At 37.0% G+C, this 24,381-nt stretch overlaps 1 protein-coding gene across 1 annotated transcript in view; it reads right to left on the bottom strand.

The window, feature by feature from the left end:
- The window catches only part of LOC307134372 (oxysterol-binding protein-related protein 7-like), a gene marked incomplete at its 3' end in the record, with an annotated part of 238,478 nt that extends 219,652 nt beyond the window's left edge, over window positions 1–18,826 (bottom strand). Inside the window, exons 1-7 of the mRNA XM_079830070.1 lie at window positions 18,756–18,826; window positions 17,133–17,332; window positions 16,861–17,004; window positions 16,701–16,754; window positions 16,494–16,607; window positions 13,684–13,854; window positions 12,603–12,738 (exon numbers count right to left, since the gene is read on the bottom strand). Coding sequence (XP_079686196.1) covers window positions 12,603–12,738; window positions 13,684–13,854; window positions 16,494–16,607; window positions 16,701–16,754; window positions 16,861–17,004; window positions 17,133–17,264 — 751 coding nt within the window. The 5' untranslated portion in view covers window positions 17,265–17,332; window positions 18,756–18,826. The remainder of the gene's footprint in view (window positions 1–12,602; window positions 12,739–13,683; window positions 13,855–16,493; window positions 16,608–16,700; window positions 16,755–16,860; window positions 17,005–17,132; window positions 17,333–18,755) is intronic.
- Between the last annotated feature and the right edge of the window lie 5,555 nt (window positions 18,827–24,381).

The raw sequence follows: 24,381 nt of genomic DNA, 5'->3' as shown, positions 1-24,381 counted from the left end.
CACCATCCCAACCATGAAGCATGGAGGTGGAAACCTCATTCTTTGGGGATGCTTTTCTGCAAAGGGGACAGGACAACTGCACCGTATTGAGGGGAGGATGGATGGGGCCATGTATTGCGAGATCTTGGCCAACCTCCTTCCCTCAGTAAGAGCATTGAAGATGGGTCGTGGCTGGGTCTTCCAAAATGACAACGACCCAAAACACACAGCCAGGGCAACTAAGGAGTGGCTCCGTAAGAAGCATCTCAAGGTCCTGGAGTGGCCTAGCCAGTCTCCAGACCTGAACCTAATAGAAAATCTTTGGAAGGAGCTGAAAGTCCGTATTGCCCAGCGACAGCCCCGAAAACTGAAGGATCTGGAGAAGGTCTGTATGGAGGAGTGGGCCAAAATCCCTGCTGCAGTGTCCACAAACCTGGTCAAGAACTACAGGAAACGCATGATCTCTGCAATTGCAAACAAAGGTTTCTGTACCAAATATTAAGTTATGCTTTTCTGATGTATCAAATACTTATGTCATGCAAAAAAATGCAAATGAATTACTTAAAAATCATACAATGTGATTTTCTGGATTTTTGTTTAAGATTCCGTCACATAAAAATTACAGACTTCTACATGCTTTGTAAGTGGGCAAACCTGCAAAATCGGCAGTGTATCAAATACTTGTTCTCCCCACTGTACCTGAAGCTCATTCATTATGCAGCTCATTATGCAGGTCTTTTGTCTCTCAGGTGTGATACCCAGCATAATTCATGGTCGTTCACGCCTCCTTGCATATGGCCTTTGTAAAGAAAAAGTGTCTTACAAAATGTAAATCAATATATTTTGCTATGTGAATGAGTAGGCACAATGATTCTCACATCAGTTTGAAGCAAAAACACCCATTAGTCAAAAGTCTTGTGGACACATATCTATTGTGTGTTTTGAGGCCTTAATTAATTAAAGAAAAATTAATTAAAAAATTAACCATGCATAAACATTATTCTCTCAAATTTCATACATGTACATAGATGTTGCTCAGATATTTTGATAGCCCAGTTTGTGCTGAATACAGTGTAATTACACTTTTGCCATTAATGTGTTTATAAGCAACTGAAAAAAAGCACAAATGTCAGAGCATGTGAAAACTTCTAAAGGGCCCCAAAACAGCTCAGACTCCAGAGGGTTAACCCTCTGAGCCCTGAGCGGTTTTCTGGGCCCTGGAGGCGTTTTGACATGCTCTGACATTTGAGCTTATTTCTGTTACTTGTAACATTTCCACGGCTAAAGTCTGAATACACTGTATTCAGCACAAACTCTGATACAATAATATGTGAGCAGCATGTATGTAAAAGTTTGTAGTTTTGAGAAAATTACATTTATGCGTGGTTTGTGAAATTTTTTAAAAAATTTAAATAAAAAAAATTAAGTCACTGAAATAAAGCCATGAAACCCATACTGAATATTTTTTTCACAAGACTTTTGATAACTGGATCACGTAGGCTAGAATTTTTGCTTCAAGACGATGTACTGGTTCAATATACTGTTTTAAAATTTGTAAGACATGTTTTGTGTCATGAAGGCTTATGCGGGGAGGGCGTGAATCATCATGAATGTTGATGTGTTTCACACCTGAGAAAGGCAAAGACCCCTCCCCTACTCCTAATGGCCCTGTATCAGCTGAATGCAGGGTTCTTGCAGGTTTCAGAAAGTCAAATTTAAGACCTTTTTAAGACATTTTAAGACCATAAAGATTGAAATTTAAGACCTATACGACACATTACCAAAATTATTTAAATCAAAGAAATAATAAAAAAAGCAATGACATTAGTAACCCTCCACAGCCAACAACGTGCCAAATGCCCAAAACCTTAGGCCCAAAATGAAAATAGGCTAAAACAAACTTGCCCTCAAATAGAATAGAATACAAAACAGCATATTAATAGCCTAATAGAGATTGAACAGGGGATGCTCTAGGGACATAGGATAAACTAGGGATGCACGATTTGGGGAAGATATCTAATAGCGATTATTCTGGTTAAAATGCTTTTTTTTTTTTACAAATGAAAAGTGTATGCATATAACATTTTATATTTGAATGTTTATATATTAACGAGACTAATAATAATGATTATATTCAATAAATACAAATATTTAACAAAATTTGAAATATTACTATTACAATAACATTTTAATTATTAAAAAATTAAAAATTGAGTATTTAAGAATAAATATAACAATATAATAATAATACTAATAAAATAACATTTATATTTTACAGAAAACTTATTTTACAAAAAAAACCTGCTGGGTTACCTGTTAATATGCAGACAGCCTATGACTAAAAATCATTAGAAAGGTCTAAAGATTTATTGTAAAAAAAAAAAAATTAAAAAAAAAAAGTAATGTAATGTATTTAATATGAAATATGAGCCTCTTATGCATCCACTGTGGGGGAAAAACTGTACATTGGAGAAAAACATATGGGTTGTAGGGCTGGGCGATATGTGAATTTTTTGGGGGGGATAATCGCCTTCAAAAATATCGCGATATCTGATAATATCGTCTACTTCGCACTGACCACGCCCACTCGCCCGCGCGTGCAATTGCTCATGTCTGTGTCAAAATTTTCCAGGCATAAAATGGAGGACAACGGTTTAATATCCAAGAAAAGATGCACATCGGTAATTTGGCAGTATTATGGATTTAAACCAAATGCAAATGGTGAACCAGCGGATCCAACAGAGGCTATCAGCAGGCTGTGCAAAAAAAAAGTAAGGGTTAAAGATGCGCAGACCACTAATCTCCGCAGCCATATCAACATACACCATCCAGCAGTAGCGGCCTCATTTGAGCCCCGCTCTGTAGCCGCTTCTCAAAGCGGGAAAAATTCTAGTTTAACTCCGATTGCTTCTGCGTTCGCTTGTGGAAAGAAGTACGATAAATCCAGTTTAAAATGGAGACAGTGCACTCTAGCTGTGACCCGTTTTCTGGTTAAAGAGATGATGCCTCTTAGTCTTGTGGGCCAGGCAGAATTCCGGTCCATGCTTCAAACTTTTGACCGGCAGTATGAAGTACCCAGTCGGAATTATTTCTCAAGAACAGCTATTCCAGAGCTGTATAATACAGTGAAAACTGAGGTTATGACTAGCATCAGTAGCGCGGATTACGTCGCTCTTATGACGGATATGTGGTCGAGCAGCAATACGATGACACCTTACAATTACTTTGTCAATTACTGCTCATTACATTGACAAAAACTGGGTACTACAATCAAACTGCTTCGGAACGACTTATGTGCCTGAGAGCCACACAGCAGATTATTTGGCAGATAGTCTCTTGGAGAGTGTTAAAGAATGGGGCGTCGATGAAAAAAAATTCTCATGCATCACCACAGACAACGGAGCTAATGTCGTGGAAGCAGTGCGGCAACTAAAATGGCCATGGCTTAATTGTTTTGGGCAATTTGAATGTCGCCATAAACAATTCACTTCAGAAGGAGAAGGCCAGTACAGACCGAGCATTTGGTGTATGCCGGGCCATTAATGGGGCTTTCTCGAAGAGTTGGCACCGAAGACGCGAACTCGTGAGAGCGCAAGAGGAGCTCGACATCCCTAATCACTCTCTCATAACGGTAAAACCATTTTAATTTAATATTATTTTAATATTATTTTGGTAACACGTTAGAACAAGGTTTCATTAGTTAACTACATTAGTTGCATAAACTAATAATGAACTTGATGTTATAATGAATGTAAAAATGAATTATTTTAATTTCAACATTTAGTAATATGCTTGCTTATTACTATCAAAATGTGTAGTATTTGTTAACATTAGATAATGCACTATGAACTGACCATAACAAAGATGAATAGGCTATTTATCATGGTTGGTTCATTACATTAATGTTAACAAATTAAACCTTATTGTAAAGTGTTACCATTATTTTTATATATTGTATTTTATTATGCTATTTCAAATAGCCTACCCATGATTTTTGTCATCACTTTAATATATTTTTCTTTCATTTTGTTATATTACAATAATTTTATTCTAACCTTTATTTTATATTATTTAAAATACAGGCCCATGGTTACCTTTTATATACATTTTCAACCAGTTTACAGTTTATTAATTAATTGTAGGACTGTCCAACTCGCTGGGGCTCGAAGCTGAAGATGACAAAGGATTCTGGAGCAGACTCCAGCAATACGACGGGTCTTTGCAGATGACAAAAGCCGACGTCCACTACCAAACTTAACGTGGCAAGATATTTCCGTTCTGGAGTCAGTGAACAAAGGACTGAAGCCTGTAGCAGACTTGACCGACGTTTTGTCAGGAGAAACTTACGTTACTGTTTCGTCTGTCACCCCAGTGCTACAACACACACGTCTTGTCTTAACGGAAAATGACGATGACACACAATTGGGTAAAAAAATGAAGACTGGCATCTTGGAGGAATTAGACGCCAAATATAACAACCACGCAACCCAAAACCTTCTCAGAATCAGCACTCTCCTTGATCCCCGCTACAGAGGTGGATTTAATTTGAACGAATTGGAGTAAACCAAGACAGAAGTGCTTGATGCCATTACAGAGTGCCATCGTCACTCAAGCCCGGTAAATCACGAGAACATGCAAACACCAGCGCTCAAGAGGTGCCTTTGAAGAAGAAAAAAAACACACTGAGTAATCTTCTTGGAAAGACCAAAAAAACACCTACGAGTGAGGCAGGTCGGGCAGCGGCTGAGCTCACGGCCTATCTTTTGGAAGATGTAATTGACGGAGAGGAGGACCCACTTGAGTGGTGGAAAAATAATGAACGCCGATTCCCGCTCATGTCTCTTGTAACGCGAAAATTTTTGTGTGTGCCTGCAACAAGCAGTCCTTCAGAAAGGGTTTTTAGCGCAGCAGGTCAAATTGTCACCCCATTCCGTAATGCTTTAACCCCAGAAAAGGTTAATATGCTCGTTTTCCTGTCTAGAAACCTGCGTTAGATTGTTGCGGTAATGTTTTATAAATACATGGTTCAATTAAATAACGTGGTGTTTAGATTATATGTTATTTTTGAGAACTAGCCTAATGTATTTTTAAAAAAATGAAATCATATTTGTTTTAATTTTGAATGATAATTTAGATTTTTGATGATTTTAATTTTTTTTTTTTTAATGCATTTATGATACGCAACTGCCAAGACATGCATGCAAACCATACGTTTTAATGGTTCAATTGAATAACGAGGTGTTTGGATTATATTTTATTTTTAAGGTGTCTAATTAAAAAAAAAAAAGAATTGTTTTAATTTTGAATGATGATTTAGTTTTTTGAAGATTTTACTGATGATTTAAAAAAATGCATTTATGATTTTCATACCCAACTGTTAAGACTGTTAAGACGCAACTGTTATGCTGGGTAAACCACATTTACGGTGTTTTACAGATCACCTGCATAAAGTTATTTTAAGGTGATTTTTGTTTACCCATTGTTTGATTTAAAAAAAAAAAAGTTTTGAATATGTTACTGATAAAAGCAATTTGTCTAAATGATTGAATATCGTTCGCATTGTGTCCTGAATAAAATATTTTGTTCAAAGGTTTCGCTCTCGTTTTATTTTTAGCGTTAGTATTTTAAACGTTTTCCAGGTTTCCATGATTGATTAATATTTGTATTATTAATAGGCTATTCTATTAATAATTTAATAGCCAATAATATTTGTAGAGCTGTTTAAAACATTTAGCCAAGCCAACCTATGTCTCGTTAATTTGTAACGTGCTTCTCTTTGCGCATGTATAATGAAAACAGACACAACCAACTTTTTATCCATATACTTCAATGTTTTGCTTTAACACATATAGGTTACTGTAGCTATGCATCAAAAACACTAAAGAGGTAAGTGTATGGTAACTTCTAAGCTATTTATAATGTATTTGGCAACGCAATGTCCTGTGAGTTTATCAGTCGTCATTTTTACGATACTGTCGATTATCGTCTGATAACACTGACTGTTATCGATATCGAGATATTTGCGAGACATCGTCGATATACGATAATATCGTCATATCGCCCAGCCCTAATGGGTTGTCATATAAATTTATTTAGAGAGAAGTTATTTTTCATTTGTTACCCAAACTTTCATTCATACTGGAAGCCAGAGGGCGCCCTCGAGCAGAAACTCCACATTTCCCTCAGAGAAGTAATCCTTAGCCCTAAGGTGAAGCCAAGCTAGCGATGTAGGATAAACTGAAGATAGAAACGCTTTGACTGATGAATCGAAGACAATAAACACGACTGCATCAAGCTATGGTGTATTTGAGTTCTTCAAGCCTTCACTATTTTCATAATAATAAGGTATGCAGTGCTGAATAAGTGCAGACTTTATCACTGTTTAGAATAATATAAAACAATGCATGTCTGCCTCATTCTGTCCAGAAAAATACAACGTTATTAAATGTAGACGTATTTTGCCGGCAGGTAATTGCATTTATCACGGGATTTGTGGTTTTATCACCGAGTACGTGTACCAACACCCCCAGAAAGATCACAACACCCCGAACGAACGCTCTGAGGGCGGCGCAGCAAAGACTCTTGAGCTCCGCTTTCGCGATTCGATACTTTTTTGCTACTGTGTAACGTTAATAACTTTCTTCAGCCAGCATTTCTGGAAATTAACGAGGATAACACTTTTTTTAAGACCTAACTAAATTAAATTTAAGACCTCGGGTGAAAATCTGGCCGTTTTTAAGATGTTTTAAGGCAGTGGTCACCAACCTTTTCAAGCCAAAGATCCCTAACCTCAGCCTTGATGAAAGGAAAGATCTACCTATAGATTTTTCATGGCCGATTCAGAGGTTTTTTTTATTTCCGAGACCATCTGTCGTTTTTTTATTTTTTTATTTATTAAAGCAAATTTATTTGTTGTTTATTTGCTCTATAACAGGCCAAACTGACCTTAAAAAAATTTGCCATTTGAAATGTGAGGCAACCACTGCATTTTAATTACGATCCAAACAAAGATACACATATGTAGCATGAGCAGTTGTTTTTTATTTAAATTATTGCATAATTTCAAGACTTAGAGTAAATACAGAATGCTCTGACTTTAGCTTTGTGAAATTGTAACATAAGACACACCTGCACAAAACAAAAACAGATGGACTGAATAAAAATGCTAATTCACTCTCTGACAGTAGGAGGTGCTTATGGAAAACAAGCGTTTATTTGGGTACCGCTGTAAAATGCCATAGAAACTATTCTGAAGACAGTCAGTTTTGTTCAGGGATACATTCATGTAACCCCCCCTCCCCAATTCAATATCTATATTTTTCTTCCTATAGTTCAAGCTTCCCAAAGAGTGATCTTGCTGGGCCTATTAGGCTGGTCCACTTCATGTGTTTTTACAGATCAGATATTTATCTGATTTATAACCATTCCATTTACACTTGGCCACATAAATGTGTCTCCACAAAACGGATATAAATCCAATCTTCAATTCCCACGCTATATGCCTGTTCACATCATCACGTATATATGAGTTCACATCACCAACATTTTATTGATCAACAGTTAATTCAAGGACCGCGAAATGAGAGAGAGAGTGGCATAAGAACTGATCAGTTAGTTTCTTTACCTTTAATGATGATGATGATTGTGTATTGAGCGTCTGCAACTTTTACTTTAATTTGCGTCAGTTTGCTGAAGAGATATCCAGCTGATCGTGTGCGGCGATGCGTGCTGCAGTAGCGCTGTCCTATCTAACTATACATCGATCCATTTGTGCTGTGCGAATTTTGATGTTGCAGAGAATACATTTTGGGACCATATGTAGCTAAACACATTTGATTTGCTCAACCTTATAATGCACAATTTAATCGTAAAAAGAATTATCATAGAAATTAATGTCAATTGTTACACACAAACCAACTAAAGCTTTTGGGGGGGGGGGGTTAGGATGATTCTAAGGGCCCACACACTTTTGGGCCCCCCAGAGATCAGTTTTATTAGTAGTAACAGTACTAGTAGTAATGTATTATAAATGTATAATCTACCAAAGAGTTGCAAATATAAAAATATTATGGTGCATTTCCGGCAAAATCCAGCAAAACGCTCCACTCATGAACCGCTCACACTCACCGATAAAACTATGTTCACTCAAATCCCACTCCGACATGAAAATTCTCTGTGCTTGTTGCAGCCATTAAGGTATTTATTTTTATATTTATGTTTAAATATTATAATGTTGTTTTTTTATGTCTATGATATCAATTTGTCGATCTATGCCAATTATGAGAAGTGAACAGCATGAGATAGGACACATCATAAGATGAATGGAGTTGATCAGACATGATTGTGACCACTTCATTAAGTTTTGTATAAATTGTATCTTAATTTTAATCAATGTTTCATCAGCCAATTGGGGCATTCTGGGTTGAGCGAGTGGAGCTTAATTGGTCAGTTATTTTAAATTGCAGACAAAGATTTTTGGATAGCTAGGTTGGCGTGGTAGAGGGCCCAACATCATATTCTTTCATAGGGCCCAAAATTGCTAGCGGCGCCCCTGACTACAGTTAAATTAATCGTTTTATTAATAATTAATATTTTTTAAGAAATCGTTTTATTCAGCAAAAATGCATTACATGTGTCAAGTTACATAAGCTTTTTATTTCAGATTAATGCTGTTTTTTTACTTTCTATTCATCAAAGAATCCTGAAAAAAAATGACATGACTGTATTCAGCATGGATTACTCATTACAGTATCACTGTGAATGTCATAATGATTGGTTTGCAATGTAATCTACAAATGCATACACAAACAGATGTTCCTTCCACGTCTGATCTTGCAATAAGGGGACAGTCATGTATGGGATATTTAGGCCCAATAAACAGGATGTCCCAGCTAATACGGGACAGTTGGCAACCCGCTTTTTATATCATGCGAATATTATAGAGCATAAAATACCTCATGTCGTACGTTTATCTTTATTTAGCATTGAAAGGTTGCCTACCCATTTCAACATGCTTCCGTTGATTTCACACATTTTAGTAGCCTACAATGTGAAGTTTATGCAACAATAACGCTAATATAAGTGAGAAGAAATGTTTTACATTAAAAATTATCTTCCAAACTCGATGAAAATCAGAAGAACGATGAAGCTGATTCTTTGTTTTGAGGTGATGGGGGCATTTACAGTTTTGCGTTCCTTCACGTGGACGATTTGCATGTGAATCGCTTTGCGCACGTGGGTAAAGCAATTCACATGCAAATCGTTCCTGAGGCTCCCCTGGAGGAACTGTATCTCTCGCTGTTTTCATTCGGATTATATAAAGATATAATATTTGTTTTTTATATAAATTACTTCATTTAAAAGTAGACAGTCCAATCTTTATAAAGAGATATCTGTCGTGTCTGTGTGGCAATTTTTCGGAGTTACAGCTCATTTTCAGACTCATTTCAGAATGGACATCACAGGGAGACAGACGGGAGAACGCGCATCCTGTTTGTTTCCTTTATTTAGCGAAAAGCACAACATTTAATTTTTATTTTGAGTGTACAATAGGGGTGTAACGATACACCTATGCCACGGTTCAGTTCATGTCACGGTTTTGGAGCCACGGTTTGTTTCGGTTCTGTTTGCTGTGGAGTTAGGGTTCATGGCAAGGGCACCAGCAATAATAACACTAGATTCACTTTTAACCTAATAATAACAACAACAATAATTTAACTTTATCTTTATTAACTTTATACATTGGCTTCACATTTTCTTTAGAGCAGTTAGCAAACCTGATTAAACTCAAATGAAATAAATGCCTCCACTGTAGACAAGTTAAAAAAAAAAACCAGCTAATTCCAAAAAAATTAATGACTACACACAAGTACAGGGAGTGCAGAATTATTAGGCACGTTGATTTTCTGATCATATTTTTTTTCCAGGCACATTTGACCAATTCCAAACCACAGTAATCCTAATAACTACTATTGATTTAGTATTTAATAATGTATAAGTGATATATAATTGTTCATGAAGGCTGGAAATGAAAATCACCTTATATTCAGGTGTGCAGAATTATTAGGCATGTTTTCTTTTACAGATAAATTGAGCCAAAAAAGAGATTTAACTCAGACTGAAAAGTCAAAAAGTATTAAATGCCCATGAGAAGGATGCAATACTAATGCAATACTAGACATTGCAGTTAAGGCGTGACCATTGGACAGTGAAATGCTCGTTGGGTCAGCAGGATCTGACAAAAACAGGTGGTGAAGAAAAGACACCTGTTAACTGCAAAAGAATTAAGAATTAAGGTGAAGAATTAAGGGTGAAACCGTCAGGAACCCTTTAGTCTCCAGCGCCACCATTTTCCAAAGCTGCAACCTACCTGGAGTCTCCAGAAGTGCAAGGTGTCAGGATCTCAGAGACTTCAGTTAGGTAAAGAATCCTAAAAAATGACCCCCACTAGATAAGAATCACAAGCTGAAGTGTTGTAAAATACATGAAGAAGGTTTTTTTATAGGCTTTATGGACAGATAGGTTGAGAGTGACTCTTGAAGGACCAGCACCACATCCTCTAGTACCACTGTTTGAAGAATTCATCTTCCCGAATCAGTACGTTTTGGGAGTTCATTTTTAGTCCATCTCTCCAAAACGGACTTCAGGATGGACTAAAATGAACTCCCAAAACATACTGCCAGATTCTGGAAGATGAATTCTTCAAACAGTGGTACTAGAGGATGTGGTGCTGGTCCTTCAAGAGTCACTCTCAACCTATAAAACCTATAAAGCCTATAAAAAAGCAGGCTTCATGTATTTTACAACACTTCAGCTTGTGATTCTTATCTAGTGAGGGTAATTTTTTAGGATTCTTTACCTAACTGAAGTCTCTGAGATCCTGACACCTTGCACTTCTGGAGACTCCAGGTAGGTTGCAGCTCTGGAAAATGGTGGCGCTGGAGACTAAAGGGTTCCTGATGGTTTCACCCTTAATTCTTCACCTTAATTCTAAATTCTTTTGCAGTTAACAGGTGTCTTTTCTCCGCCACATGTTTTTGTCTGACCCTGCTGACCCAACGAGCATTTCACTGTCCAATGGTCACGCCTTAGATTAGATTAGATTAGATTCAACTTTATTGTCATTACACAAGTACAAGTACAAGGCAACGAAATGCAACTTAACTGCAATGTCTAGTATTGCATTAGTATTGCATCCTTCTCATGGGCATTTAATACTTTTTGACTTTTCAGTCTGAGTTAAATCTCTTTTTTGGCTCAATTTATCTGTAAAAGAAAACATGCCTAATAATTCTGCACACCTGAATATAAGGTGATTTTCATTTCCAGCCTTCATGAACAATTATATATCACTTATACATTATTAAATACTAAATCAATAGTAGTTATTAGGATTACTGTGGTTTGGAATTGGTCAAATGTGCCTGGAAAAAAAATATGATCAGAAAATCAACGTGCCTAATAATTCTGCACTCCCTGTAATGTCCCACTTTAGCCTACTCAAACACATATTTTGTATGAATATGACTTATACTGATGATGAATCAATAGGCCTATAAGTTAAAGCTAGTAGCTATAACAAGTAGCCACCACACTAATTTAAATTTACAAAATAATTTTTAATTTATTTACAACATAATTTATTTAAAAAATAACAGTGAAAATAAATTGCATTGGCATTTTGGGGTTATGGAAACAACATTTACCATGGCAAATACACAATAACAACATGAACTGTTAATGAATCATATGACTGCTCCTGATTAGCACAGAATGCATGCAAATCCTTCCCAGCTAACACACGGTGTACCGGTTACGTGATCTTTTGGTACTTTACTTTTATTTCATGACTTTACGTAGTTTCTCTTGAGCTTAATATATGAAGTGATAAACAGTGTGCGCTGCCGCGTTTGCGCATGCAGTTGAAGTGTGTGCGCTACGAGCACAGTACAATGGCTGATAGGACATGAAAGTTCGGTTTTCTAAGGTGAAAGAAACATATAGCCTTTCAACATTTCATCTGACTGCAGATACTGAATCTGGACAACGCGTTTTTCTCAGGCACTCCGCGACCCACTCAGAACAATGGGTCTTCTTGTGGTGCTCACTCAGCACTTGGTGCCCTACGCGCAGCACGTGATGGGAGTGGCGGCACTGAGCTTGAGCGATCACCCAAGTCACGTGACATGCACTTAGTTATTGTATATTTAGTAAATAATATGATAATATTCAGAAAATAAATTACAGCTCTTGTTAGTTGTTAAAAGTGTACTAATTACTATTTAATCAAATATCAAGGAAGAAAAATATAATGTGGCATAAGGTGAAGAGAGAGCGGGGCCGGGACAGCAGGGGGCAGGGCACGACATGAGAGGATCGTAGTTCGAACCGTGGGTGGTGTATCGCGGTTTTTCGGTTCAGTTTGAATATCGTTACACCCCTAGTGTACATAAATAAAAGTAGACACTAAGCTTTGTAAAGACAGTATTTTAAGTTGTTTTACACTGTCATGAGGAAAAATTCAACAAAAAAGCATGGGCGCGTTTCTCAGGTTCAGAGGGTTAAGAACCTTCACTGATTTCCCATATACTCATGCTGAATTAAAGGTATTGGGTGGTGCATACCTTGATGACACAAGTCAACATCCTCTGTCTGTTTGAGCCAGTCAGAAACGTTACTATTCCCTTGAGATGAAGAGGCTAATGGTGAACCCTGTGTCTCTGACCCGGACAATGATGCCGAGCTCTGGTAATGTGGAATCTAGCGAAGAAAAAACAAATACAACAGTTCAATGAGGAAAAGCCAAGACAGTGAAAAAAAAAAAAAACAGAACTTTAAAATAATGATAAAGTTAAATGCAATTATTGTCACTGAGAAAACAAGAACCTAAATCTCTAATTTAAAGGGTTAGTTCACCCAAAAATGAAAATTCTGTCATTAATTACTTACCCTCATGTCGTTCGACACCCGTCAGACCTCCGTTCATCTTCGGAACAGAAATTAAGATATTTTAGTTGAAATCTGATGCCTCTGATAGGCCTCCATTGGCACAATGCACGGTTCACTCTCAAGACCCTTAAAAGGTACTAAAGACGTCGTTACAAAGTCCATCTCACTACAGTGGTTCTAAAATAACTTTATGAATCGGCGACAATAGTTTTTGTGCGCAAAAAAACCCTAAATAACGACTTACATAGTGATGACGACTCCAAAACAAAGCATCATGAAGCTTCGAAGCGTTATGAATCACTGAGCCGAATGATGATTCGGATCGCGTGTCAAACCGCCAAACTGCTGAAATTTGGCGATTCAAACCGCTGAATCGACTCAGTGATTCATAACGCTTCGAAGCTTCTCGATGCTTTGTTTTGGAATCGTCATCACTATGCAAGTCGTTATTTAGGGTTTTTTTGCGCACAAAAACTATTGTCGCAGATTCATAAAGTTATTTTAGAACCACTGTAGTGAGATGGACTTTGTAACGACGTCTTTAGTGCCTTTTAAGGGTCTTGAGAGTGAACCGTGCATTGTGCCAATGGAGGCCTTTCAGAGGCATCAGATTTCAACTAAAATATCTTCATTTCTGTTCTGAAGATGAACGGAGGTCTGACGGGTGTCGAACGACATGAGGGTAAGTAATTAATGACAATTTTCATTTTTGGGTGAACTAACCCTTTAAGATTTAACAAGAACCTAAATCCCTACCATCACTCTGTTTCTCTGTGCAAGACTTGCCATGGCAGGCAAAGTGCTGCTGTTTCCTGTTGAGAGTGCTTGCAGGACCCCGTGATGCAGGTTTATAGCCTCATTCTTCTTGAAACGGCGGTGGGCAGTCAGTTTGGTCAGCCAGATATAGAAGATATCATCACTCTTTGCCTGAAAACAGATGACAAGCCAATCCACCCACAAAGTAATGAGTTACTGTTAGAGAGATTTGGAACTCAAGGTCAAAATGGAGTCCAGTCTCAAGTCTTGGCACAAGGGTTTGAAATGAACACCATCAACCTCCCAAATGCAGGTAAAAATAAACTGAGGCAGGTGATGCCATCAACTCACAAACACTACAACTTACTGCTCATGACTGATTAACTGTTGTACCTTTAATAAGAATACATTTAATTCATACAGTGAAGACTATTTTACTTTTACATTTGATTATTCCATTTTTGTACCATTTCTAACTACATTTGAAATAAACCTTTTGTACCTGAACATTTTACCTTTTTGATTCATATTTTTGTAATATTGTTTGTAATCTGCTTTTGTACAACAACTAAAATAACTTTACCGTGATTCACTCAAACTGGCAGCATAACTCGTAGGTTGTTTAAACTCCTGTCACACTGCACAGCACCATTCAAATAGGTTTGGGAAAATATATGCCTAGATTGTGTATTGTGCATTTTGAGGAATAAATCTGTTTTCTGTGACTTTAATAAAGTTTATGCTTCATATGCTGGGCGTCGGAAGCAAAATAAATGTTTTACTTGAGTAGATGCCATTTACATTAAGTACAAATATATCGACTTGTTCACTAAACGTCTGCTTGGGCCAGCCAAAATTAGGGAAAAAGTCCTTTACAGCTGTTATAGTGTAGGGGTAAGACGTATGGCATCAAGTTGAAGCAAAACGACCCGAGGTTCTAATCCATCTTTTGCCGAACTCACTCTACTCCCTTTCTCGATCACATTTCAGATCAGAAACACATTAATTTTCAATAAAATGAAGAATATAATAGAAAAGTGAAAATAAAACATTTAATAACAAGTGTTTATCAGTTAGGGGTAGGTAAACATACATGCTGAATTAGAGACGATAAAAGTGAGTGGGTCCAATATCATTGGTTGTAAAAAATGGGTGGGTCTCATATGATATAGATCGCTCATTCTGTTACACTGTATTCTCACCTACCTACCTTTCTCTTACACCTATATTCAAACTAATTGACACCACTTTTTTCCATTCTTAAAGTAAACTTTTACCCGTTTAGTGATTAGATTGACCGATTTAGACTGCATCACATTTCTGGACTTAAGAATTCAAGTACAGAATGACAAGTCCAGTGTGAAATATCTTTGAGACATCCAGTGTGTGACCGGTTAACACACCTCTGGAGCATCTCCAGTACAAGGAGATGTCAAGGAGACAAAAGGCCACTTTTTTAACCCGTTCCCACTCCCTGGTGTCCAAGATTTTTGCACACCATTATACAGATCCCAAAAGTGGGCTTTGGCATCAAACACCATGACCTGCATGTATACAACTTCTCAGAAATGCTCTTAAGAATAGTCTTAAGCTTTTACTTAAGTGTCAAACTATTCTTAGTAAAAAGTAGTCTAAGAGGAAGAGACTTTCATAAAGAAGCTAAAAGCAACTTTCAGTTGCACTGAAACTGCTGCCTTTTTCATGTTACCAAAATATGTAATTATTACTTTTATTTCTTCAGTTAGAGCAGGAATGGGGAACATTGATCCTGGAGGGCCACTCTTATGCAGAGGTTAGCTCAAACCCTAATCAAACACACCTGAAGCTAATCAATGTCTTCAGGATTACTAAAGTTACTGGCAGGGGAATTTTTTTTTCAGGGTTGGAGCTAAACTCTGCAAGGTTCCAGGATCAACATTCCTTCTTAGAATTTTGACATACTTAAGACTAAAATGCTACTCTGAGCAGATTTTTACATATGGCTCCACATTGTTTTTGAGAAACATTTACTGTCAATTTACAATTGAGAATTTTATCATCATGGCATTATATACTGGGATATATTTTTATCATCAACATGTTTTGTTGCACGATTCTCATTATCGAATGGTTTTGGAATGAGAATAGTTAACTTTTTAAATAGATGTCAATTGAGGTGAGGTTTTGTGACTTTTGCGTCAACGTGTGTACCATTAAACATTATTTTAGAGAGCTATATTTGGAAATTACAACAAAATAAATGCAGTTTTATAAGAGAAGTCACATGAATTGAGACAGCTAAGATTCAGTTTATGGTATTAGGGTTTTATGGTATCTGCAAACAATGATTGTCAAAACTAAAAAAGCAGAATCAGATTTATTATTAAATATATTTCAATCTTAGCTGTGACTTTAATAATCTGGTTTATTGCTTATTTTTGTTTTCAGTAAACATTCTGAATAGCTGGTAATTTAATTTGGTAGCCAAATTGGCTGGTGAGTGAAGGAAAAAAAACAATTGCAAACCCAGCTTGTCATGCACAATTTGTTATGCATATCCAAATAATACCAAATTTCTGTGAAAGACATTCAATAAAACAAAGCACTATGCAGAATGCAAATATTTGAATCTTAAAATAAACAAATTACTGACAAGACAGTATCCAATTTGCAAGACTGCACTCAACATAAACCAATGCAAGTTTATGTTGAGTGCAATCATGCCATTTGGATTACTGCCTTGATTGAACTTGACTCAGATTCAGCTTAGCTTTACTGTAATGATTTACAATATCAATAACTACTATAATGTTTTAGTTATATACACACACCTTGACATGGTACAAGCTGTCACCTGCATCAAGATCGATGCGTTTGGATTTCTTGTTCACAGACATGACCGCAAGGCTAACATCTAGAGCACCATGAATCTTGCTTCTGACAATCTGAGGAAGTGAGCAGTCACACACTTAGAAAAACCCTGGAGGCAGATATTACTAAATAATAAAGATTATATAAGGGAAATTAGTTTTACTTACATCCTGCTGAGTCTTTGAGTATTTGAGAATCCCCTTATCCAATACAAAATACCTCTAAAGAAGAAAAATATTACGTTGAAAAAAGTCACCAGAAGCCATAGTGGTCATTTACCACAGGTCATTAATCTTTATTTATATTTTCTTATTTCATGCAACTCGCCTTATGCCAGCCCTGGAGAGGATATTTCCTTTTTTTCATGAGGAATCCCTCACAAATGCCTGGAACAGCATTACTGATCATGCTTATTCCTGCGACAGGTGCAGAACATTCTGGATCTGATATTACTTCCCAGTCTCTGGAGTTCTGCATCCAGAAAAGAAAAAAAAAAGTTTGTAGATTTACGATAACTGATACGTTTTAAGATGAGATTACAAACAATTAAGATGTAAGAGCCAGAGCATAAAAGAAATATTGAGAGTGGTTTCACTGACTTGTCGTGAGTGGCGTGAAGATCCTGTGCTGCCATTGTGGAAATGTGTGGGTTTAATAGCACAAACAACCACTGATTTATCCAAAGCACTCACTGATTGACTGCTATTCAGATGATGTCCGTAGTCAGCCATTGATATAGTTGGTATGTTTAGAAGTCAGTCTATTCGGGGCTGGATGCTTCCATCAAATAATATAAGCTCTGAGATGCATTATACAAACATATGCATGAAATTGAAAAACACTTTCAAACACATCAGTCCTGTACATCAGATTCCTACCAATTTGGAACAGCCCAAAACCAAAAGTTATTCAAATCTTTTTGATAAATAAAATGGTTTACTTGTTACATGTCAAAAAAACAGGACATGAGGTCATATCTTTCAAATACTTTGGCCTGTTGAAACAGAACTTATGTTATCAGAAGTATGTTATCATCCCCATCTGCGGAGGGCACAGCAAACTGAGGATTGTGCCACCTCCTGGGCATGAAATCAGAAATTATTTTTGATCATTCATCTCTTTAAGTTTTGCTTAGACTGCTCTCTTTAAATTAATAGGTGCATGCATGTAAAATTACAAAATAAGATGCCAAATCTTTTAAAAATTACGATGTGTAAAGTAAACGCATTGTAGGCCTGCCTCAAAACGCAGTGACTCATTGGCATTTAATTTGAGCAATGCGAACAAGCAGGAAAAAAGTTGTTTCTCTAAAACTATTTGTAACGAACTAACTGATGAGCTCACTGGTATCTGATCTGAAAGTGTCTCTGTTCAAATTTTATGTTTAAAGAAAATAAATACTAAATAAAATGCTGTCATGTGATGAGGGAAATGCCACTGAGGCTTACTAAATTCGCTAAATTGGTGTAATAGTGGTGCAATGGTTATAGAAATGTTTATTTTAGAAAATTTTGATGTGAATGTGTGCTTAGCGTAACTGGTCTGATGAGTGTGTGTGTGTGTGTGTGTGTGTGTGTGTGTGTGTGTGTGTGTGTGTGTGTGTGTGTGTGTGTGTGTGTGTGTGTGTGTGTGTGTGTGTGTGTGTGTGTGTGTGTGTGTGTGTGTGTGTGTGTGTGTGTGTGTGTGTGTGTGTGTGTGTGTGTGGAATGCGTCCAGACTGCTCAGATGAGTTCAGGTTTCTCTCTCACACACGCTGAATTTGCTAAAACCAAAAACGTCTTTACATAGGGTATTCTACACAAAATAACTTTGGCAATTTTAAACCACTTGACACCATTCAGAGTATTAAAGACGCACTATTATAATAAGATTGATCAGAAGATCATAGCCTGGTGTAATTTGATTTAAATCGTTTCGCTATTGTTTCGACTCATTATTATAAAATGAAACCAGTTACACGAAGTTAAACCCGATACGCTGAACAGTAACAAGTGTATGAAAGTTAAAACATGAATGAATCATTAGGCTTCAGTAATCATAGGGAACAACAACAAAGCAGGCAATTAATTATATAACTTACACAAAATAGCCAATTTTTGTTTTCGTCTGTAACAATACATTTATGACATAAAATATGACGCCAAAAACACACAAAGAGATGCTCTATGTCTCACAAAAGATACTGATACATTGTTTTTGCGTACAGATCAGTTGTTTCTTACCTTTCCAAGGTGGACTGTTTCACGTAGACGTCTCATTCACTGCACACGCGCTCTTGCCCAGTCTTGGTCATGACGTCACAGGGTGTGTTCACGCCTGCCGGACTTAAAATAAATAAATAAATAAATAAATAAATAAATAAATAAATAAATAAATAAATAAATAAATAAATAAATAAATAAATAAATAAATTATACATGTTGAACAATATACATTTTAGAGCTGTCTTATTAATAAATAACACCATTTGAACACTAAGCATATTGAAGTTTATTAAATATTTTGAGACATTTTACAGCAATTTGAACCACCACTTATAACCCTTTTTGCTATGTCCCCAGGTGTGTACCCACTGTGATGATAACTACAACACTACAATCATTTTTACATTCTTGGTCATACCAGTAGCCTAATGCGTCTTGTATAGTTTTTTTTTTAATTATTAAATTAATTTGAACAATTATAATAAAGGTGTTTTAGTCTCTGAAAGTTATTGTCTCTCTGTTTTTTTTGACTACTGTCTTTTCAAATGAAATCATAAAGCTGTCATCACTTCTTTGGAAGGAAAACAACTTGGGAAAGTGAGCGAGATCCTCTGTTATTTAAATTGTCTATTTTTATTAAGATTATAAAGATCTATTAAGAATTTTAAACCCAAGCAAATTCTTTATTTGATAAACATTCTATGTTAGCTTCTTTTTGCTCAGACATGGTGCAGTGGCTGATTTTAGGTCCAAATGTCCTGATAGTGTTCAAAAATGTGTTACATACAAGTGTTACATACAAGCAGTGGTGTAAAGTATTTGAGAACATATTCTAGTATCTTTTTGGCTACTTTGTAGTTGTACTGAGTATCAAAGATATTAGCAACTTTTACTCTGTACTTGACTACATTTCTAAACAAGTAAATTTATTTTTTACTCCTATACATTTGTGATGTGTAATGCAATTACACATTACATTTTGCATGGCACCTAACTTTTTCTGCAGCAGTTTGTTTCTGCTAATAAAAGAAGCGACATATTCATCTAAGGCATTGAAGGTACTATATCTTGTGTGTTTTGACTTTACTCACCCAAACATGTCAGCAAGGATACTTTACATGAATACAAATGCATTAGCAGGTAGTTGATGATGAAGTGTTTGATTTATGAGATGAGAACATGACTGCAGCCGGTGATGAGGCTGAAATCAGCAAAAGGTTTGAATATTTAATTTTACTTAACATTATTTTATTGATCCGCTATATTGACGAGACCTTTTTGAAGGATATTGGTTTACTTATGGCCTTTTTGTGCACTTGAGCTTAACTGAGACTTGAGAGTTTGTAGACGTTTAAGAGGCTGTTGAGTCGACCTTGATTTATTGCAATATTGAGGTTTCGGTTTCATTTTTATTTTGGAAAATAAACATGATTTCTCATCTTACAAATCAATTATTTCTTGTTTTCACTGGTATGTCTCTCAGGTGTCGAAGACTAGTGCATTGTCGAGCCTATATAAAATACTTAAGTACTGTTAAAACCAGATACTTAAGACTTTTACTCAAGTTGTATTGGAATTGGTGACTTGCCACCTGATGGAGTTTTGGTTTCTTGCCACTGTCGCCTTTGGCTTGGTTTGCTCAGTTGGGGACACTAAATTTTCAACTAAATATTCAAATAAATTTTCAACTAAATTACGGATCTGCCCGCATTGTCACTATATGATAACTGAAATGAGCTGGATAACATCACCATTTTCTCCAGATCGGCTGTACAGTCGAATCAAATTCTGTTGCATTATTTTCCTGTCTAACATTGTGAAGCTGCTTTGAAACAATCGGCATTGTAAAAAGCGCTATATAAATAAAGGTGACTTGACATGACTTGACTTGTAACTTGTAATGGAGTAATTTTCATTGTAAGGAATCTGTACTTTTACTCAAGTGTGGTTTTCAGGTACTCTTTACACCTATGTGTAGAATTACACATATTCATGTGGTAGGACAATTGCATTTTTTTCCCTCTAAATTAGCAATATTGGCTTGCGATAGTATTCAAACCCCTTACATTTTTTCACATTTTTGTCTCTATTTAACGATCTAAGCGCATGGTCTAAAGCGCACAACGCAAGTGCACTTAGGACGTGTCCGGATCCACTTTTGCTAGTTTAAGGATGGGAAAAACGGTCGGTGTGCCCGGCGCATAGTCTAAAAGGGTTGTCCCTATTCTATTAGTCAGTAATGGGTGTGTTTTGGGTGTAACGTGCAATAAACCAATTAGAGTCTCAAAATTCCATTTAAAGGCCAGTTGAGGTTGCGCAATGGCGGATTCGCTATTTACATGGCAGAATTTGCAAGAGGAAAAAAATAAAAAATAATTATATATATATATATATATATATATATATATACACTCACCTAAAGGATCATTAGGAACACCATACTAAAACTGTGTTGACCCCCTTTCGCCTTCAGAACTGCCTTATTTCTACGTGGCATTGATTCAACAAGGTGCTGAAAGCATTCTTTAGAAATGTTGGCTCATATTGATAGGATAGCATCTTGCAGTTGATGGAGTTTTGTGAGATTCACATCCAGGGCACGAAGCTCCCGTTCCACCACATCCCAAAGATGCTCTATTGGGTTGAGATCTGGTGACTGTGGGGGCCATTTTAGAACAGTGAACTCATTGTTATGTTCAAGAAACCAATTTGAAATGATTCGAGCTTTGTGACATGGTGCATTATCCTGCTGGAAGTAGCCATCAGAGGATGGGTACATGGTGGTCATAAAGGGATGGACATGGTCAGAAACAATGCTCAGGTAGGCAGTGGCATTTAAACGATGCCCAATTGGCACTAAGGGTCCTAAAGTGTGCCAAGAAAACATCCCCCACACCATTACACCACCACCAGCAGCCTGCACAGTAGTAACAAGGCATGATGGATCCATGTTCTTAGTAATGCACCGGAATGAAAATTCTGGAACCAATAGAATAATCAAACTTTTATTAAGTTACATAACAAAACCTAAAATGGAACCTATATCATTATATGACAGAACAGACTTAAGTTTGGAAATTATTCTTAATTGGTAAAAACTGATCTTTACAACAGATGATATTTGTTTGTCCATGTTAAGATTGGAATCTAAAATAACACCCAGGTTACGTGCATGGGATTTAACATAAGGGGCTAGGGGGCCATGGTTGGCATTATTTTGAAGGATCAAAGACAATAACGGAAATTGTTAGCCATCCAGATTTTAATTTCTTTCAAACAGTCTAAAAGAGGCTGCATGGAGTTGCCGGATTTAAGTGGGATGTACAGTTGGGAGTCATCTGCATAGACATGGAATGAAATATTAAAATTTCTGATGATGTTACCTAGGGGGAGCATGTAAAGGCAGAAAAGTACTGGAACCAGAATGGATCCCTCGGGAACACCATACAACATAGGGGCAGAGGATGAAGTGTACTGGCGTATGGATACTGAATTTGATCTTCGGTGAAGGTAGGAGTGAAACCAGTTAAGAGCTGTACCCTTAATGCCAACCCACTGTTCGAGACGCTGTAGTAGTATACCATGGTCTAGTGTCAAATGCAGCACTGAGATCCAACAGGACCAGAATGGCATTATCACCTGAGGAATTGGTCAAAAGTAGCTGTAGCAATGGGGAAAAAGGGGTGGGGTCTCGGATACAACAGGAGAAAACTGTGTACTGATGTGGTCAATTTTCTCAGTAAAAAAATTCAAAGTCAAGTCAACTTTATTTATATAGCGCTTTTAACAATGTAGATTGTTTCAAAGCAGCTTTACAGTGTTAAACAGGAAAATAATGCAGCATAATTTTATTCAGCTGTATAGCCATTCTGGAAAAAACGCTGATGTCATCAGTTCATTTCAATTATCATACAGTGACAGTGTGGGCTTTAGATCAATAATTCGATCAGTAATTTAGTTTAAATGGTAAATTTAGTTTATTAATTAGATTTATTTCGATGTTTAGTTGAAACCTTGGGAGAAACCAGGCTCAGTCGGGGTGCCAGTTCTCCTCTGGCCAATTAACAAACAGCGTATTATTATTATTATTCTGGCAGCTTTACAGCTCAGAGGTCATAATAGATCAGAATATTCGAGGGACCGGGGGCAACATGCTGGAGACGGGTTTATTGAGGATGATGTTGATTAAATAATTATTACAGTGCAATATTCGAATGATCGGAGGCAAAACGCTGGAGACGGGTTTATTGAGGATGACATATCGATTTAAGTATTATTTAATTGTAATATTCGAACAATCTGAGTCAACACGCCGGAGACGGGTTTATTGAGATGCCGTGTCGATGAGGCAGTTGCAGGGGGAGTCTAATCACGGTCTCTGCAGACACTTCGGGGTCCTGTGTTGGTCTTCTCTGGGCGCAGGTCCACCATCTGAACTGGATACGGCCCGGATCCGGCTGACTGCAGTAAACCTCGGGATAAAACAGAGAGACTATCATTAGCGTAGATGCCATTCTTCTGATGATGTAACGAGTACATCAGGTGTTATGGGAAGTGTTCCCGGTTCCGGCTGACCTAGTGAATGCAGCCTAACAATCATTTCATTGAAAAAGTGTTTTATGTGTATGCCACAGTAAAGAGATGTGTTTTTAGTCTAGATTTAAACTGACAGAGTGTGTCTGCTTCCCGAACAATGTTAGGAAGACCATTCCAGAGTTTCGGAGCTAAATAGGAAAAGGATCGACCGCCTGCAGTTGATTTGGATATTCTAGGTATTATCAACTGGCCAGAATTTTGAGACCGCAGTAGACGTGATGGAGTATAATATGTTAAGAGCTCGCTCAAGTATTGGGGTGCCAAACCATTTAGTGCTTTGTAAGTAATAAGTAAGATTTTAAAATGTATGCGATGTTTAATAGGCAGCCAGTGCAGTGTTGACAGAACTGGGCTAATATGGTCATATTTCCTGGTTCTAGTAAGAACTCGAGCTGCTGCGTTTTGGACCAGCTGGAGTTTATTTATTAAGCGAGCAGGGCAACCACCCAGTAGAGCATTACAATAATCTAGCCTTGAGGTCATGAATGCATGAACTAACTATTCAGCATTTTGCATTGAGAGCATGTGCCGTAATTTAGATATGTTTTTAAGATGGTAGAAAGCAGTTTTACAGATGCTAGAAATGTGGCTTTCAAACGAAAGATTGGTATCAAAGAGCACACCCAGGTTCCTCACTGACGACGAGGACTTGACAGAACAGCCATCAAGTGTTAGACAGTATTCTAGGTTACTACTTATGGAGCTTTTTTGTCCAATAATTAAAAATTCTGTTTTTTCTGAATTGAGTTGCAGGAAATTACCGGTCATCCAATGTTTTATATCAGCTATGCATTCCGTTAATCTTGTGAATTGGTACATTTCTTCAGGGCGTGAAGAAATATAGAGCTGAGAATCGTCAGCATAACAATGAAAACTAACGCCATGCTTCCTAATGATATCTCCCAGTGGTAGCATGTACAGGGTGAAGAGTAGCGGTCCTAGCACTGAGCCTTGTGATACTCCATACTGAACTTGCGATCGGTGTGACATATCTTAATTTACTACTACAAACTGAAAACGGTCGCATAGGTATGATTTAAACCATGAT

Source organism: Gobio gobio (assembly GCF_949357685.1).
Source record: "Gobio gobio genome assembly, chromosome: 11".
NCBI classification, from domain to species: Eukaryota; Metazoa; Chordata; class Actinopteri; order Cypriniformes; family Gobionidae; genus Gobio; species Gobio gobio.
Note: the sequence above shows the minus strand (reverse complement) of the source record. Positions and strands in the feature narration are given on the sequence as shown.